Source organism: Charadrius vociferus, unplaced genomic scaffold (genome assembly GCF_000708025.1).
Source record: "Charadrius vociferus isolate BGI_N301 unplaced genomic scaffold, ASM70802v2 scaffold15, whole genome shotgun sequence".
NCBI lineage: Eukaryota > Metazoa > Chordata > Aves > Charadriiformes > Charadriidae > Charadrius > Charadrius vociferus.
The window spans coordinates 6590556-6607520 of record NW_009650064.1 but is presented as its reverse complement, the minus strand read 5'-3'; the positions used below and the strand labels follow the sequence as shown (position 1 = coordinate 6607520).

The following is a 16965-nucleotide window of genomic DNA, read 5'->3' as shown; positions in this document are numbered from 1 at the left end:
GTACGCCTCCCCCGCGCCGGGTCTTCAGGGAGTGAGGCTGCAGGTGGGGGCTCTGCCGCTCGGAAGCGCCTCGAGCAGGGAAAGTTTCTGGCTTCTTCTCTTCCCCTCCCCCCTCCCCTTTTTTTTTTCTCCTCCCCTTTTTTTATCCTTTCTACTGGCCCGGTGGCACCATGACGGCGTCTCCCGACTACCTGGTGATCCTTTTCGTGACCACGGCGGGCACCAACGGGGCAAGGCTGGGCTCGGATGAGCGAGAGCTGCTCCAGCTCCTGTGGAAAGTGGTCGACCTGAGGAGTAAGGAGGTATTTTCCCCCGAGGGGGGAGCACCCCGACTTGCTGCTCCCCTTGGCCCCTGCCGTTCTGGGCACAGGCTGGGTGGCCCCAGTGCTGGACTGGCGGTGGGTGCCCTAGGCTGGAGCAGGCTCTGGTGGAGGGCAGGGGCCAGTGCTGTAGGTGGGGGCCTCCAGCCTAGGGAGCTGACTTGCCCCTCCTCTGCTTTCTCTGGAGCTGGGGCACCTGCACGACGTGCTGGTCCGGCCTGACCACCCGGAGCTGACGGCTGAGTGCCAGGAGATCACCCAGGTGGATGCGGAGAGCCTGGCACTGGCTCCGCCGCTGGAGCAAGCATTGAGACAGGTGACACCCTATAACCAGTTGTTGGGTGCTGGTGTCCCCTGGGGGCTCCCCGGTGGGGGTAGAGGCAGTGTTATCTTCTGTTTATCCCCTCTACGACTGCCATTGGAGCAGTGGACACCTGGGCCAGGCAGCCTGGTCTGTGGTGAGCTTTGTGGGGGTTTCTCCCTTGCCTTTTGCTCATTCACCTTGGGAGAGATGGAATCCCAACAGAGGAGGGTCAGGGTCAGGCATCCCCCTATAGTGGTCTCCTGTCATGCTGGACCCTGAGCCTCAGCTGAAAGTGAGCCCCAATCAGTGTTTAAAGTGGCCAAGTTTAGGTGCCTCCTGAAAAGGCTGGGTGGTGGCAGGCCCTGTTAAGGCTTGTGGTGGCTCATCAGTCCTGGGAAGAAGACAGTACTGAAGCCTCTAGATAAACAGGGAGGTGTTTGTTGTTGAGGGTAGGGCTGAAAGCCTGTCTCCTTTCCAATATGCTTGACTGCCCTGTCTGAAAGGCTCTCTTGGCCCCAGCATTCCCTCAGCTCTCTGCTTCGTGTGTCCTTGCAGTGCTCTTGCAAATGCTCCTGGAAAAGGATTTATTTTCTGTGATGTGGACTGTCTGTGTGGCCACATCTCATTAGAAGGGGGGAAAAGGGGCAATTTCCTTGTCAAGATAATTATCATGAAAGTGAATGTGTACTTAACTAGTCCTTCACTTTTGTAGATTTGTTCCTTACTAGGCTCATACAAAAAGGTATTGCAGCTCCATGTTCCTGCTTCCCAGGAACAGCATGTTACCAACTGATGACACTGCCTACTGCAGCCATTCTCATATCTTTACATGTATGTCTTTTGTTGTTCCTGCTTTCAGTTTAATCAGTCCGTGAGCAATGAGCTGAACATTGGTGTAGGTACTTCCTTCTGTTTCTGTACTGATGGACAGTTGCACATCAGGCAGGTTCTGCACCCTGAAGCTTCGAAAAAGGTATGTTGTTGTAGCTGAAGTTTGACTCTTGGTGTGCTTTATATGATTTCTTGCGGAATTTATCAACTTCTCTTTAGTATGAGGGTGTCCCCACACAACCATAGTACAAATATTGCTCATATGTTAACATGCTTACCAGACTAAAGAACCTGTCCATGTGGGAGGCATAGACAGTGCCCTGTGCTTATGTAGCCCTGAGATGCCTTTTTAAGTTAAATCAGAAGCAAGATTTTCTTAACTCTTTGAAAAAGGAGCAATGCATTGACAGTGTACTTGTAGCTCCTACAGCTGTAAGAGCTACAATGGGTTAACAAGTGGGAACTTGGAAGTGTTGCCAAATAGTTAACCACCTTAATCATAAACTGCCTTTTGAAATTTTATATTCACCTTTAGCTTCAGCAACTTTCAATCTCTGTGTATTCAGTTGACGCTCCAAGGGCGGTGCTCGTATTTGTAAGGAGCTGAACAGTAGTTTGAGGCAGGATATGAGTGATGACTAGTCCCATGGTCTAGAGTCTTCTATAACTTCAGAGTTGCCAAATCACTAACAGTGTTATGAGGTCCTGCCTACTTTTCATTAGTGATAGGGTTGCAGCAATATGCTGTCTCTACTCTTGAATTAACCGCTTCAATATTGATGTTGGTGGGTTTTTTTTGTTGTTTGCTGCAAACGTGCATTGCTCTAACTGAGCTGTTCTGCTCATCTCCTTGCAACTGATCTGTGCCCATCGATTTGCTGCTTCATCTTTGAAGGGGCACTGGTGGGCAAGTTTGTGCTCTTACAAAACTGATATTGGATGAGTTTGGTTTTAATACTTGTTGGTGCTCTAAGTATTTATACCTTTGAAGGTTTAGAAGAGCATGATTCATAGTGAAGGTACACTCCTTATATATGTAACTCGTCTTAGGGTATAATGTGAGAAAATGCACGAACAGGTTTTCAACAGTCTTTCTTCTCACTTGTAATGGGTATGTGTTTTAGGCAGTTAATCTTTCCATGCAGTTAAACTACGTAGCTAAAAAAAGGGACAACTCCTATGATTCTATTTGTTTGGTCTCGGAGATAGGCGTCCTTTTCCTATATCATCACAGTGTTACTGATGGGACTCAAATTTTGATAAAGATCTTTTGTTGCTGTTTTGTTAAGAATTTTTCATTTGAAATGTGCTCTGTGCACACAGATTAAGTAAACCAGATGCTTATGAGACCTGTAATAGTCCTTTGGTGAATACTCTAATCCTGAGGTTGGGGTGGGGATCACTAAAATCAAGATAGGCAGAAATCACTATGCTCTTGAGACTATATATTTATTTCTTTTAAGGTGCCCGGTCTGAACCAATCTAGCAGCTCACGATGTTCAGAGAATGAATTGGCATAAAGTGTTCCAACAGATCATCAGCGAAGTACAGAACTTGATCTCTCATTGAGGAAGAAAAATAGCCATGCTAAAACTAGAGCAGGAAATCTTGGCAAGCACACCTGCATTTTCATAAGTTTGTCTTTAAAGAGTATCATTTGCCTAATGCACCTGTCCATATGCTAAGATAAGCTCTAATGTTCTCAAAGCAGAACTTGTTTTGGAACCTAAACTTCTCTCTTTGGGCTCCCTAAATGTGCTTTCGCATATCCTGTTACAATGCCAAGATGTTAACTAGTTGTTAAATCGCAGAAAGCCCTTACTTTTGGTCTAGAGAGGCACTGCAGGCAATAGGCAGCCAAGTGGAATAAGAAGTATTGTGTCTGTGGGGAAGCACTGGGATGAAGAGCTAACTGAAGGAGTAGGGGGTCTGTGTTGGTTTAAACAGCTTCCCCCAAGTCTTCTTCCCACCCCCCAAAAAAATTAAAAGCATGTGGTAGAAGTAGTGGTGGGGCGAAAAGGGTTTTATTGACTTCTAGTGGGCTACATTAATTGCAGCATATGAAGCCAGGAGCAAGTTAAGCAGTTACCACACATAGACTGAAAACCTCTGCCCCATATCAAGCCCTCATTTGCACACAGTTGGTTTTTTTGTTGTTGTTTATTTTTTGTTAAGGGAATAAATATTTGAAGTGTCACTAGTGTCTGAAAACTCAGCCTTGTCTATAAACCAAAACATCTTCTGCTAGTCTTGCAAAATTTGCTTGGCTCTATAAACCGAACTGAGTGCCCTCTGGCTTTTTACAGTTAAAATTGGAATCAAGAATTGATGATAAATGTTGCAATAGCAGGCATTTGCTCTCCTACATATATATTGGATTTGAGGCACTAGTAATAATAGCAAATGTTTCTGGCAGTGAAAAAGCACATTTCTCTCTTTAAACCATATAGAGAGGTAGCCGCTTAAGCTAAAAAAAGTTTATAAACGTTCTTATGTGGCTAAGAATGTGCTATGTGAGTTTCACTGTAGCAAAGGCTGTGTTTCCTACCCATTATGAGGAAATTGTTAGAAAGTTTGGTATCTAAAAACAAAGCAGATTAAGCTCTCACCCTAGCTGACAGCAGTTACTTTGTCCTCTTACAGAATATCTTACTGCCTGAATGCTTCTACTCCTTTTTTGACTTGCGGAAAGAGTTCAAGAAGTGCTGCCCTGGCTCACCTGATGTTAGCAAACTGGATGTTGCGGCCATGACAGAATGTATCCTTTTAGCAGTGATGGTGTCTACTGCTGTTACATTTTTGGCTGAATTTTAGGACAGAGATGGGTGAGTAATGCTTGCAACACATGTTTAGGGGTGGTATAACTTTAATGAGTGACTCGGAGCTGTACTGAGCTTTCTCACAAAGATAAAGATAAAAACATGAGGATCTGTACTCCCATGGGGAAAATCCTGTATTTCCTCTTGATTTCTGTACATTTTCTTTACTACCTTTATAGTTTTGTCTCTCTTAAACTTCACAGTTTAGTATAACTGACATGTTTGTTCAAATTGCTGATATGAATCATAAGATTAAAGTTGTGAGGTTGCTTGTTGCATCAGTTTATTTTATTTTTAGGTAAGCGTGAATGTTGGGAGACCATCTTAATCTTTAGGAGAGGAACGTTATTCTTAATATGAACTTTTAGTGAATCTTTGATTCAGGAGTGATCCTAAGGCAGGGATGCTGTTGGCACACATGGCATTCGGTCTTGTGGAAGCTGTATGTGTTACACCTCGGAAGGTGAGGCTGGGCTGGCAATACGTTGCAGTCAGTAACGTGTTTCCATTTTCAGTGATAGGAATGTCTAAAACTGCTTTCTGAGTGGTCCTAAGTGGTCTGTAACCTAGTCCTGTCTGCTTCTTTACTAGTCTTAGCTTGGTTTTGTTTGCATGCCACCAGAGCCAAAATGGGCTGTGAATGATTTGGCTGTGCCTTCCTCTGTGCTTCCCTGGCAGTCTCCCCTCTTGCTGCAGGCTCCAGTCCTCGTCTCAAATGTACTGTCAGGCATGGAAAACACTTGACTTCCCTACTGACCTATTGAAGCAGTGACCACAAAAGCTAGCTAGCAAGAAGAGAGAAAGGAATTTGAGAGTATTTTTTATGTATATTTTAAATTGGTGGTTGTTGTTGTTTTTAATAACTTTTTTCCTCTGACTAGCTTATTGTGTCCATAGAGTGGTTGCCATTAAGAGCTGGTATTTTTCAGACTCAGAAGTTTGTGGCTTCTGAATTATTTTGGCCTTTCACTGCAGGATTAGTGTTGCCTGAGCATTGTACCTGTGTTGAGGGTCATAAAATATCTATGTATGGGTGGATTTTTTTTTTTTGTGTGCTTAACCATAAGCTTGAATATTGGAGGCTGTCTGCTCTGCTTTGCCATCTGCAAATTAAAATTAATCTCCCCTAGTGAAGGGTCAGAAATCACTTTTCCCCCTACTCTGAAATGAAGTGGTAGACTTAGTGTAGGAGTGTGAATTTTTATGCAGAAAAGCAAAATAAATGCTTAAGTTGCATAGTCTAGAAGCTGGATGATGGAGACTTCTTAAAGTTATGGTTAAAAACTTAATATGTTGTTTAGGGATGCTTTGACATGAGTTGGAGAAGTTAATTACAGACAATGAGTTACTTTGGCTGTTTTGGAGAGATGCCTTTGCTTTCTCCTTGTGTGAATGTCCGGTGTGTGTCTTGACACCATAGAAATAGTTGTACAGCTGTAGCCACCTGGAGCGTCACTGGTCAACTAAGGCACAGTGATAGGTTGGGCTCTCCTTATCTGCTGGGAGAAGGGAGCAGACCACCCTGTGCTACCCGACTGTCAGGAAGCCCCTGAAGGGTAAGCACCATCTGAGGGTGGTTTTGGCAGTTGCCAATAGTATTTCCTCCAGGTTCCCAGAGGCTTGGTCAGTCTATCCAAATGCTCTCAGCTTGAGCCTGAGTTCTGCTTCCAATATCCTGTTTAAGGTATATAAACCTAAATAACTTTATTCTGGTTTTATATTAATCTTTGTGGTTTGTCTTGTTTTGTAACTGCTGATGCTCTAATTTGTAAACTTGCTATGTTTATGCAACATGGCTGAAATTAACTGTCTCTGCCCTATATTGCTTGATAGCATTGGGGGCAGAGGATGCAGAAAGGGAAAATAATTTTTGTTTTCCTTGCATTGGCAAATATGATGATTTTCTTTCTCCTCATCTTGCTGAAATGTACCAACTTAATCTCCTCGGTGTCAGAAGCTGTATAAGTTGGAGACACTTGGAGAGTTTGGATGTGCATTAATGCTTGTGATAAAAAAAAATAACGTTGAAGCAGGTGTTAAGTGTAAAGACTAGTTCAGTTTTGTGCAGAGATTTTTTTTTTTTCTTCATGTAAGCAGGACAGCTACTTTCCTCCTGAGACAGTTATGTAGCAAAGAAAACAAAACGCCTAAGTGAGAAGTAACTTGGATTTGAAGTGGCTATGCTGCAGCAGGGGACACAAACAAATGGAGTATGTTGAAATGAAGTTGCAGATTAGTGCGCAGGATCTGACCAAGCTCTTCTCATTCTTGTAGAAAGTGCAGATCTACCACAGAGCTAAAGGGCCTGCAAGAGCGTAATCTTCCCTGATTTATGCCATACAAACTATACTGGGCTGCATTCATTAGCATTTGGTGGGGATAGGAGGTTTTGGTTTTGTGGTAGGGTGCTGACTAGAGATGCATAAGAACTGCATTTGCATACTGGTAGGAGCAGGAGTAGAATGATTGGGGAGGGGGGGTGGCACATCCTTTGTGTGCTTACATCTCCATTTGCCTGCATGTCAGATGGCTGTGATTAGTGAGAGGAAACTTGTGATATGAAAGAGTTAAGGGAAAGCTGGGTATTATTGTACAGTCATTTAAATTATAAGGAGTCTTCTAAAACCTTTTATTTTGCTGGGTAACACTTGATTAAACAACAAATTGTAGGCAAATGGAAAATATACTCTATTGCTCCCAACTATCAGGAGAGGTAACTTCCTACCGCACGATCATTCAAGATATATATTCCAGTATATAACACACAGGGTAGTTGGTGCTTGGCTATGTATTTCTTGCAGACTAGGCAAGCACAATCTTGAAAAAGAGCACAGAGATATTAAACAGAATAACTGGCTGGGTTATTATTCCTTTAGAATGTACTTTGGGGACTTACTGTTTCAGCAAACTACTTGAAATTGTGTAGTACAGCAATGAAAGCATTCCGAATCCAAGAGCTCAGGTGAAGCTTTATATTTCCCCCCTCACTGCTGACCAAGAGATGACATGTTTCATGTACAAACAGTGAGTGATTTCTTTTAATTCAAGGTAAGGAAATGTTTAAAATGCCATGAAATTTGAGGGACTGAGGAAGAACTGAGATTAGTTGTAACTGCTATCTCTGAATGTTACTGCTGCCTAACTTACGGTCTCAAAAGAGTGTTTGGTGTAGGAGACAGTCTTCTGGCAGACTTTCTTTAGTCAGTATTGTGTAAGAGTAGCAACAGCAAGACAATTATGAGAAATTTCGAGTAACAGAAAGAACTTGAAGTGATCGTGTTCTGGCAAAGAAAGGAACTCAGGTCTGTCGAAATCTTTTTTTTTTTTTAAAAAAAAAAAACCAAACGTGTAAGTATACAAAAGGAGCAGGGTTGTTCTTGCACCCTCTGTACCTCCCATACTTGCTGCACTTCTTGATTTGCAAAGCTTGCTGAGCCAGTTTTCACCGCTGTGAGTGCCTTCAGGGTGGAGTGAACAAAGCTTGCATGACTGTTCACTTCGGTCTGAAGAAGACTCATCCTTTGCCTCAAGACAGGGTGTGAGAAGCCATTAAATGGCAAATAGCTCTTGCTTCCTCCAGTGCATGGTTTGCTCCACTTGCTTCTGAACTGGGTTTGTGAGGATCACTCCTTACTAGGAGGGTCTGTTGGATGTTGTCAGTAGAAACACAGGCATACTTCGGCTTGCTTAATGTGCTGGATAAGGTCTGGATACTGCAATACTGAAACTTGGTTTTGTTTTTGTTTTGTTTTTTTTGACCTGGGTGTCTTGAAAACAATGACGGTGGAGTACAGTTGTAAACAATAGTATTTAACTCTGGCAATAAAAAGCCCATTATTGGGTATTACCTGAGAATCTTGCATATTGCTATTTGTATAGTATTTGTATCAGTAACTGGGTAATATCAGATTACCTTTATGCAAAGTAGCATTTAAAAAGATATGATCTTCTGCCTGAAGAGACTTAAACAGAACAAAGGGGGAAGAGGATCAGTGCAGAACACAATTACAATACTAGTTCATGTCATCTCAGAGCTAAGTTAGTCATTCAGTATTTCTTTTGCCATAGTTAAGAAAGGAGTTGAGAGACTGAGACATGGAAGAGACAGTGGGAGGAAAGAAGTTGGAGGCTGCTGGCAGGGGGTGAAGCTGTGGTGATGAATCTGAGGAAATTATTTCGAAACTTCTTTCATATTATATAGGCAACCCTTATATATATTCCCCCCACCACTTTTACTAACTTCCTGAGTGCTGCAGCTATGCAGCAAGATTAAGAAGTTCCGTCTTTCCCGTCCTGCCTTGTTATTTGGGAGTGTCTTTTTGCCTGTTGCTTCATTTAGCATATATGTGTGCATGCTATTGCATATAGTAGATTTAGACAGCCAGGTCTGTTTTCTAACACTTCTTTAAATGTGAACTTTGATTTATCCACTGCAATCAACTTTCCAATTGCCCGGGAGAGGCAACCTTTAATTATCACTGTACACAAACACGTGTGGTCTCCTATCCCTTCACAGAACAAGGGGTGGGTTTTATAAAGGCTATTCTATTAACAGCTTTTCCCCAGGTGTCCATCATTTCTGGTGCCTTTGTTCATAGGAGTCCCTTTGTTTGTAGTCAGTCTTGTTCGCTAGACTTCAGGTTTTCAGTTAGTTAATGTCATTATTAACATATTCCTTACATGTGCAGAAAACTATCAATTTTGTTCTCCAGTCTTACCCACTTGTGTTTAGCTAATCGGAGGGGAAGGCGTGAGCGATTTCTCACTGCTGTTAATGTTGATGACTTTCTTCCTCCCCTCCCACAGTGTTTATATTAATTTAGGAGTTCCTTGGCACAACTGGCTCCCTGTGTCTGAACACCTGGTACCAACTTCTGTCAGCATTAGGACGTTTTTAGGAACTATCTCCTGTTGATCATTATTTTCAATGAAAATGTTTTCTGAAGAAAATGAACGTAGGTTGGGGGAGTTGTTTGTTTTTTCCTTGTGTGATAGCCTTGCTTCGAGTTCCCAGCTCCCTTCATGCTGCTGCATTCCCCTCTCCAGTAGCTGATTGCTTGCAAGGATCTTTGGCTCTGCAAAAAGGAAATATTGAAATGCCTCTTCAGTTTTGACAGCAGTCTCTCAGCCAAGCGCACGTGTGTGCACATGTGTAAGCTTGTCCCCTGCTGTAATAGCTATTGAAACTTCTGTCTAATTTCTCTTTGCTTGGGCAGAGAAAAGTTAACATTTTCAAAATGTTCATTAAGAAATGGTCAGGCAGAACCAGGGTTCCAATAGCTGTGTCTTTAGCAGCTCCTGGTTCCCTGAATGGGCAGCAGAGACTCGGCACAAGCACAGTGGGGAGTTTAGATGTTGCAGGGGGAAGGGTGTCAGGAAAAGGAGGAGAAACACTCCTGCTCTGATACATGGGGTGCCCAGAAACACCCATAAGATGCTGATTAAGCACTCTCTCTGCAAGGGAGTCTGTGGATTATTTTTCTTCTCAACCCCCCCTTCCCCAGGGGGCAGGGGAGGAGATGAGCTTGAGTGTACAGTTTAGGAAGAGATACTGCAACAAAGAAGCTTCCTGTTGTCATGAATATTGATAGTCTCCTAAACTGTGCTTTAGGGTTGTTGCATGTGTTTTGTTCAGGATTTTTAGCTTGGTTTTTAAGAAAACCATTTAATGTTCTCGCTACTCTGCTCCAAAGAAGGTACCAGGAGGGAGGGCAATGGAAAAGGCCAGCAAACTACTTAGTCAAGCAGTTGGAGGGGAGGGATCACTGGTTAAGTTTTCTTTTTTTAAAACCAGGATAATTCACTTAAACTTCGAATGTTCTTGAAAAACTAAGCGCCTCCTCTCACCTTCCATACTACAATGCACACTTAAAACCAACAAAGCCTCAAAATCAAATTAGCCTCAGTGTACTGTGTTAGCACAGCAGCTTTCCTTTCCTTGCTGTGGAAGAGGAGTTCATTAATTCAGTTGAAATTATTTTCCATCTCTGTCCTGGTTTGAGGTAAAACAGAACCATTTTTCTGTTCAGTAGCTTTACTTTGCAGCTAAGCATCTTCTAACTAACTGAGCTGTCAGAAATAACAGCATATTGTTCAGACGCTGTTCGCTCCCAGAGAGATAAGACCTGATTGTTTTTAATTTATGCCCAGCCATGGTATGCAGAGAGGCTCCTGCTTATACTTATTGCTATAACACCCAAGGCCAGTTAACTTTGTTATTTGCCCTGTTGGAGGGTTGGAAGCGGATAACCATCGAGGGGTCCCACCTGTGGGGAGGAGCGGACAGGACAGGTGACCCAAAACTGACCAATGGGGTATTCCATCCCATCTGCCTCATGCTCAGTATAAAAGCTGGGGGATCAAAGGGGTCATTCTCTTTCTTCAGTGGCTGACTCTGAGGAGAACTCCGTTTGTCTGCCTTTGATCCCAATCCAAGCATTCCTGAATCCAGATCCAGAATCCAGCTCCTGTCTGTCACTGAGTCCAGTCTGGGACTTTCCCAGTGCCAGCTGGTGATATATTCCTCATCCTGGGAGCTCTGTACTGGTTTTGCTTATATTGTCTATACTTCATTATTTTAAAAAATTATTTTATTAATATTTAATTGAAGTAGTTTAGTTTCTTTTCTAAACTCATAAGTCTCTTTTCTCTCTTCCTATCAGGACAGGTGGGGGAGAGCATCTGTTATTTGTTGCAGTGGCTAGTCCAACTTAAACCATGACAATTTCACAACAAGATAATAGTTAAATTTCAAAAACAAGTGAAAAAAAAATCTGTTTTGTAGGTGTGTCTTTTGGTCATCCCACAAATAGTAGGGAAGACTTTATTTCACAATGAAATTTGTGCTGCCTCCCCTGTTGATGAGATGATATGACAAAGCTGGTGTGTGGTGTCTGTTTCTAACAGAAGCTGTTCTTCTTTTCGCTGCCCTTCACATAGGCGTCTGCCAACTCAAAATGTGCTCAGCTCTAGGTGGAGAAAGCTTTTTTTCTTTTAAGAGAAGAGACCAAGGAGTAACTATTGAGCATCAAAATTCAAATTTTTGAGTATTTGAAATGTGTCTAATGTAGGTTTTTTGGGATGTGGGCAAATAATTGGTGCGTTTGACTGTTTTGAATGTCTTGCATTACTGTACTGCCATGCCAGGATAGGTCTTGTCTAAGAACCACCTTCACTTTTGCTCTGAAGTCTTGATGCAAGGTGATAAGAGAAGTCAAAAAAAGCAAGTCCTGTTCCCAGACTGCTTTATTTCACTTCTTTTTCTCAGGTTTTCTTACCCCACACTTATCAAAGGATATGTGAATGGAAAAGACCTTTTAAAAAATTTGCTTTATAATTGATGGAGTAGAGTTGCAAGTAACTTTACAGTCCTCTAGCTTGGTGTTAGAGAGGGACAAATATGGCAGGAAGCAGGAGAGATAACATAGTAAACTCTGTTTTAAGTTGCACGTGCCATCTTTTTTTCACACAACTTTAATCAGGGTCCTTTTATGAATGTGGATTTTCCATGTGGTCATTCTACAGCCTGTCTTTCCAGGCTCTGTATTGGCACGAGAGCTTATCCTTGCTATCATCTTCCAAAATCCTTCAGATAGAAGATGATGTGGGTTGTGGGACTCTGTTTTATCTCTTGGTTATCTACAGTGGTGCACTCTTACCAGATTCTCAAAATGTTTCTGTGTAACAGTGAAAAAACCCTCAGGTTGTAACTTCTAATAGGCAAGGTTTACACAAGGTGCCATTTGTGAATTTTGTTGAAGCGGTAAGATATTTATTCTGCTTTGGGATTTACTTGCTCAGAAAGCATGTCATATATCCTCCTGTTTCTGGAGCTTCTAGTTAATGGCTTCCTTCTCCTCCTTCCCTGAGACTTCGCCTAGAGATTAAAGAAGATCTTAATTAAAGAGGACAGGACTCCAGTCTCTTCTGCATGCAAAAGTGTATCTGTCAAACATACATAATGCATAAGTATATTAAATATATATGTGTTCTTATTATGGGGTCTCATGTCCCCAGACACTTTCTGGAGTGACCTCACACTCCCGCAGGTGGCAGTAGTTAGAGGCTAAGGCAGAACAGCTAATGTATCCCAGCAGGAAAATGGATTAAATCTTCCCCTGAGAAGCGACTTACCATCAAGGATAACATGAAAGCTTATTGCTCTAGCAGGAAGCCAATTAGAAATCTGTTTGGTGATGATTGACTTAACTCCAGCATAAAGATTTAAATCTTGACAAGAACAGTCCAGCGTTTCCCTATGGAGCCTCTCAAGTTGAAGATATGGGGAATATTATTTTAACACTAATATCTGAACCATACAGTAAGTGATTGGGATGAATGAGGTTTTTACATTGCTTGCTTGCTTTTTCCTGCCTTTCTTGCATGCTGAGGAAAAAAGAAAATAACTTGTATTGTATTTCATAGATCACAGATTTTCAGATCCAGAAAGAGTGAACTACAAATTTGAAAGTGGGCCTTGGTAAGTAACTTCTCCCTCTTCTTGCTTCTCCCCCCACCCCCACCCCCTTCTTTTTTCCCCCCAAGATACTGCTTAGATAAACTGTACTTCTCTGTATTCCTAATTTGCAAATGGTTCTTCCTTTTATTTTTATTTATCTTGTGACTGCTGTGGGAATAAGTTAGATGCTTTAAGTGGGAAAGGGAACAGATAATCTATGATCAGATGCAAGTCAGTTTTCTTACTAGGCTTCAGTGTTGCTTGTTAGCTGCTGGTGGTTCTGGGTTCTGCTAATAAGTACTTATAATAGGTGTTAAGTGTGTGGTGCTATTAACAAAGAACGTAAGAATTTTGAAGAAGTAACCCTATTGGTACTAACTCTTGTACTTTTCCTGCAATTTGCTTCGCAGTTACTGAATACACATAATGTTGGGGTTTTTTTATAGGGAAGAAACATTTCCAGAAAGATACTGTGCTAGCAGTTAATTGCTTAAGCTGTGACGATTGTCTTCTTTCCAAATGTGTCTTAAACATAACGATCAAAAGTAGATAAAGCTTTTTGTTGTTGTTTTTTTAAAAATCATAGAATGGTTAGAGTTGGAAGGAACCTTAAAGATCATCTAGTTTGAACTCCTGTGCCATAGGCAGAGACACCTCCCACTAGACCAGGTTGCTCAAAGCCCCATTCAGCCTGGTCCTGAACACTTCCAGGGATGGGGCAAATGTAATCATGTATTTATTTGTGCGAATAGAGATTTTTCTCAGTGGTTTGCTGGATACTCCATCTGCAGTGTCAGAAGAGACTGATGTTAAAGTGACCTTACTTAGATTCCCATCTTGCATTGAGTACTTAATTCCCTCTTCCAGATTAAGGAACTGTCATAGTGGTAGATGATGCTCGCACTTCTGAGCCAAAAGAAGCAAGAAAAGAATGCAGCAATACTGGCAGAAAGTATCTAGTGGGATTAGTTCAAGAGCTATTTTTTAGTGTTGTTCTAAGCTTTTTACCCTTTCAAGAAAAAAATCCTGGAATGAGGTGGAAGATTCCCATTTTATTTGCGATAGTGAGAAGCACAGAATTAGCAGGCAGGAGGGAACAGTTTGGGACAGACACCTACAGAAAGGCCACCTGAGATATTAAAATATAAGCAAGAAACATGACCTTCCTTCAACAGGACATACCACAACCCTTTTGTGAGAGGGAGTCCTCTGCTGCTGAACAGCACTTCATCTGCTTAATCAATCCTATAGTCTCTTCTGTGCATAAAAAAACCTGTCCTTGCAATAGCCAGAAAGGCAGCCTTGGATAGCTGTAAGTGTTTTGTTCTAGGTGGCACTTCTAACATGTAAGAGAACAAAAGAGACTGTGGTAATGACCAATTAAACCTGGCTCTCTGTGGCTGAGCTATTCCCATGCTAAGCAGCCAATGTAGCCTGTAGCTATATTAGTCTGTAGTAGCACAGTGATGGCCTGAATGAGCACTGTTAAAGCTTAAATCTTTGGGCAGGAGTCCTCTGTGCGCTGAGTATAACCTTGAACAGATTTGATCTTGGGTTGTGACTGGCTCTTTCACCCACCCTGTCACAGTACAAATAATAAGCACTAACCTCAGTTACATCTAACTGTTCTGCTTCAACTTCCACTTAGCTGAGATTAGAATAGCAAGTTTAATTTTATACCAGTAACTCTGTTCAGACAATGGAGAAGCACAAGCCATTGGTGTGTCGGGAGTGGGGACTAAATCAGAAACCTGCTCCAAGAGATGAGAGTTCAAGGAGCAAGTGTGGTGAAGCAGGAGAGGGGAGCTGGGAAAGGGGCAGCTTAACAGAGCAGATGTTCCCTGAAGAGGGACATGTGCAGTGGCTTTGGATGGTGATGGCACTTAGCCCATGCTGCCCTGGCCAGCATCCAGCAGATGTGGAGCAGGGGCAGTAGCTTGTCCCTGGAGCACAGGTGACAAGCGGGAAAGGTGGCGTATGGTGGATACTACAGGCAGATGTCTCTGCATTACTCCCTCTTTCTGTGCCTGCAGCAGCAAGATGGAACTTGTAGACGACAATGCCGTTATCCGAGCAAGAGGATTGCCGTGGCAGTCGTCTGACCAGGACATAGCAAGATTCTTCAAAGGCTTAAATATTGCCAAGTTAGTAGCTCAGAATTTGCCTCTACATTGGTAGTACTTTGCCTGTGTCAGTCATAGTTTTCTCTCTCTTTTGATTTAAATCCTGCAGGGGAGGTGCTGCACTCTGTCTCAATGCCCAAGGTAGAAGGAATGGGGAGGCTCTTGTGAGGTTCGTAAGTGAAGAGCATAGAGATCTAGCACTACAAAGGCACAAGCATCACATGGGGAATCGATACATTGAGGTGTGTGACATTGGCTTTGAAATACTCCTCTCAACAGGAGTGTAAATAAGATCCCAATCACATGTTCTGTCTTCTTTCTTTAGGTATACAAGGCAACAGGTGAAGACTTCCTTAAAATTGCAGGAGGTAATTTTTAGGGAGTGAGAAGGGAAGGTTTGTTCCATCAGCATCTGCAAATTTTGACTGTAAACGGCTCCTGTTGGATGTGGCTTTTCACTTTCTTTATTTGAACAAGTAGTTGGCTGGTGTGTTGATTACTATGTACTCTGCTAGCAGCAGTCCAAGTTGTCCCATGATTTATCTGTCCATCTTTCTTTTCCACATGCTTGCCATTTTCAAGCAGCCTGTCAAATAAGGATTTGATCAGGCAAGGTAATCTTGCATATGAACTTAATTTATTAGGTTGTCTTCTTAACTGAAGGGACCTAAATATTATTGATTGCTGAAGAAAAACCAACCCAGTAGTTTTTTCAAAACAATGACTGCTGTTGCTGTGGAGACTTGCATATAAAAGGAAACAGATATCACAGTGTAAATAAGAAGGGATTTATGGAACTGATTTTCTTCAAATCAAATCTTTGCCCCAAACTAAAGAGGGAATTTAGGGGGAATGCTTATTTAAAGGGAGTATTGAAATATTTGCAACTTTGAATTGAAAGGCTGCAAAACTTGCTCTACAAACTCTCACATGGTCTCTTTTCCTCCCCTTTATGACTGCAACCATACATAACAGTTTATTGAATCTTCACTCAAATTCTGTATCTCCAATACTACAGGTCCTTGTTGGTTCCTGACAGAGATTTGGTCTGGAGATTGTAAATGACAAACTGGATGTCAGAGGTTGAGGTTTTGGAGTGGGAGAGGCTATTAAGCTGTCAAATAAATAGCTAATTGATAGGCTTGGTAATAGTTATACTGTTCAAAGTAAAGACATTGCACACTGACATGGGGGAAAGACAGTGCATGTTTGGCACCACCAAACTTCTTTGCAGAGTGAGCTAGCTGTAAATGAAAGGACCAGATTAAGATGTGAAGCTGGTTAGCAGCTAACTTTGGTTAGGGTAATGTTATAAGTATGAACACCAGTGGTCATCCTGAGATACTGAAGGTAGAATTGGCAGACTTTGACAGTTTTATCAGGATAGGATAAAATTCGTGAGCTGTTTTCAACATGCCCTTCCAGCTTTCTTTCCCAGTGCAATGGTCTGAGTACTTGGTCACTATATGTTATGGCTTCAGAGTGTGCCAAAGGTATTCATAAGTTAAAAAGGTGAGGTGCACAGTAGCACAGATACTGCTCATGCAAGAGGTTCAGAGGCTGTGCTTTCCTTGAGCTCTGAACATTGTAAGTACTTTGTGTTTTCCCTTTGAGTAAAAAGAAATCTCTTCCAAATGATGGAGTAACACTGTTAGACTTTAACGGGACGTGTCCTATACCTTATTTCTAGTTTATCAAAGTGGGACATCTTTTGCTGACTTGGAGGCAAACGTTGTTCTACCCGCTCAAAAACTGTCTGTGGGGAGGTAGAAGAAGCTATGCCAGACTTGCTCATGATTTTATGTGGCTGATTAGACTTAAGTGCTTCTGTACTTCTTTTTGTTAAAGGCACTTCCAACGAGGTTGCACAGTTCTTGTCAAAAGAAAACCAAGTGATTGTCAGGATGCGAGGTCTTCCTTTCAATGTAACAACAGAAGAAGTGCTGACATTCTTTGGCCAGCACTGCCCTGTCACAGGAGGAAAGGAGGGAGTCCTGTTTGTCACGTACCCTGACAGCAGGCCAACAGGGGATGCCTTTGTGTTGTTTGCTTGTGAGGAATATGCACAAAATGCACTGAAAAAGCATAAGGAGTTGCTTGGAAAAAGGTA

The 16965-nt window shown here is 42.2% G+C and overlaps 1 protein-coding gene across 1 annotated transcript in view; it reads left to right on the top strand.

Annotated features, from left to right (window-relative positions):
* The first annotated feature begins 170 nt into the window (after window positions 1-170).
* ESRP1 (epithelial splicing regulatory protein 1) overlaps window positions 171-16965 on the top strand; it is a 22994-nt gene continuing 6199 nt past the window's right edge. Inside the window, exons 1-10 of the mRNA XM_009891844.1 lie at window positions 171-302; window positions 508-636; window positions 1484-1597; window positions 4099-4213; window positions 12496-12594; window positions 12699-12753; window positions 14766-14876; window positions 14965-15097; window positions 15181-15223; window positions 16704-16962. Of these exons, the coding sequence (XP_009890146.1) occupies window positions 171-302; window positions 508-636; window positions 1484-1597; window positions 4099-4213; window positions 12496-12594; window positions 12699-12753; window positions 14766-14876; window positions 14965-15097; window positions 15181-15223; window positions 16704-16962 (1190 nt within the window). The remainder of the gene's footprint in view (window positions 303-507; window positions 637-1483; window positions 1598-4098; window positions 4214-12495; window positions 12595-12698; window positions 12754-14765; window positions 14877-14964; window positions 15098-15180; window positions 15224-16703; window positions 16963-16965) is intronic.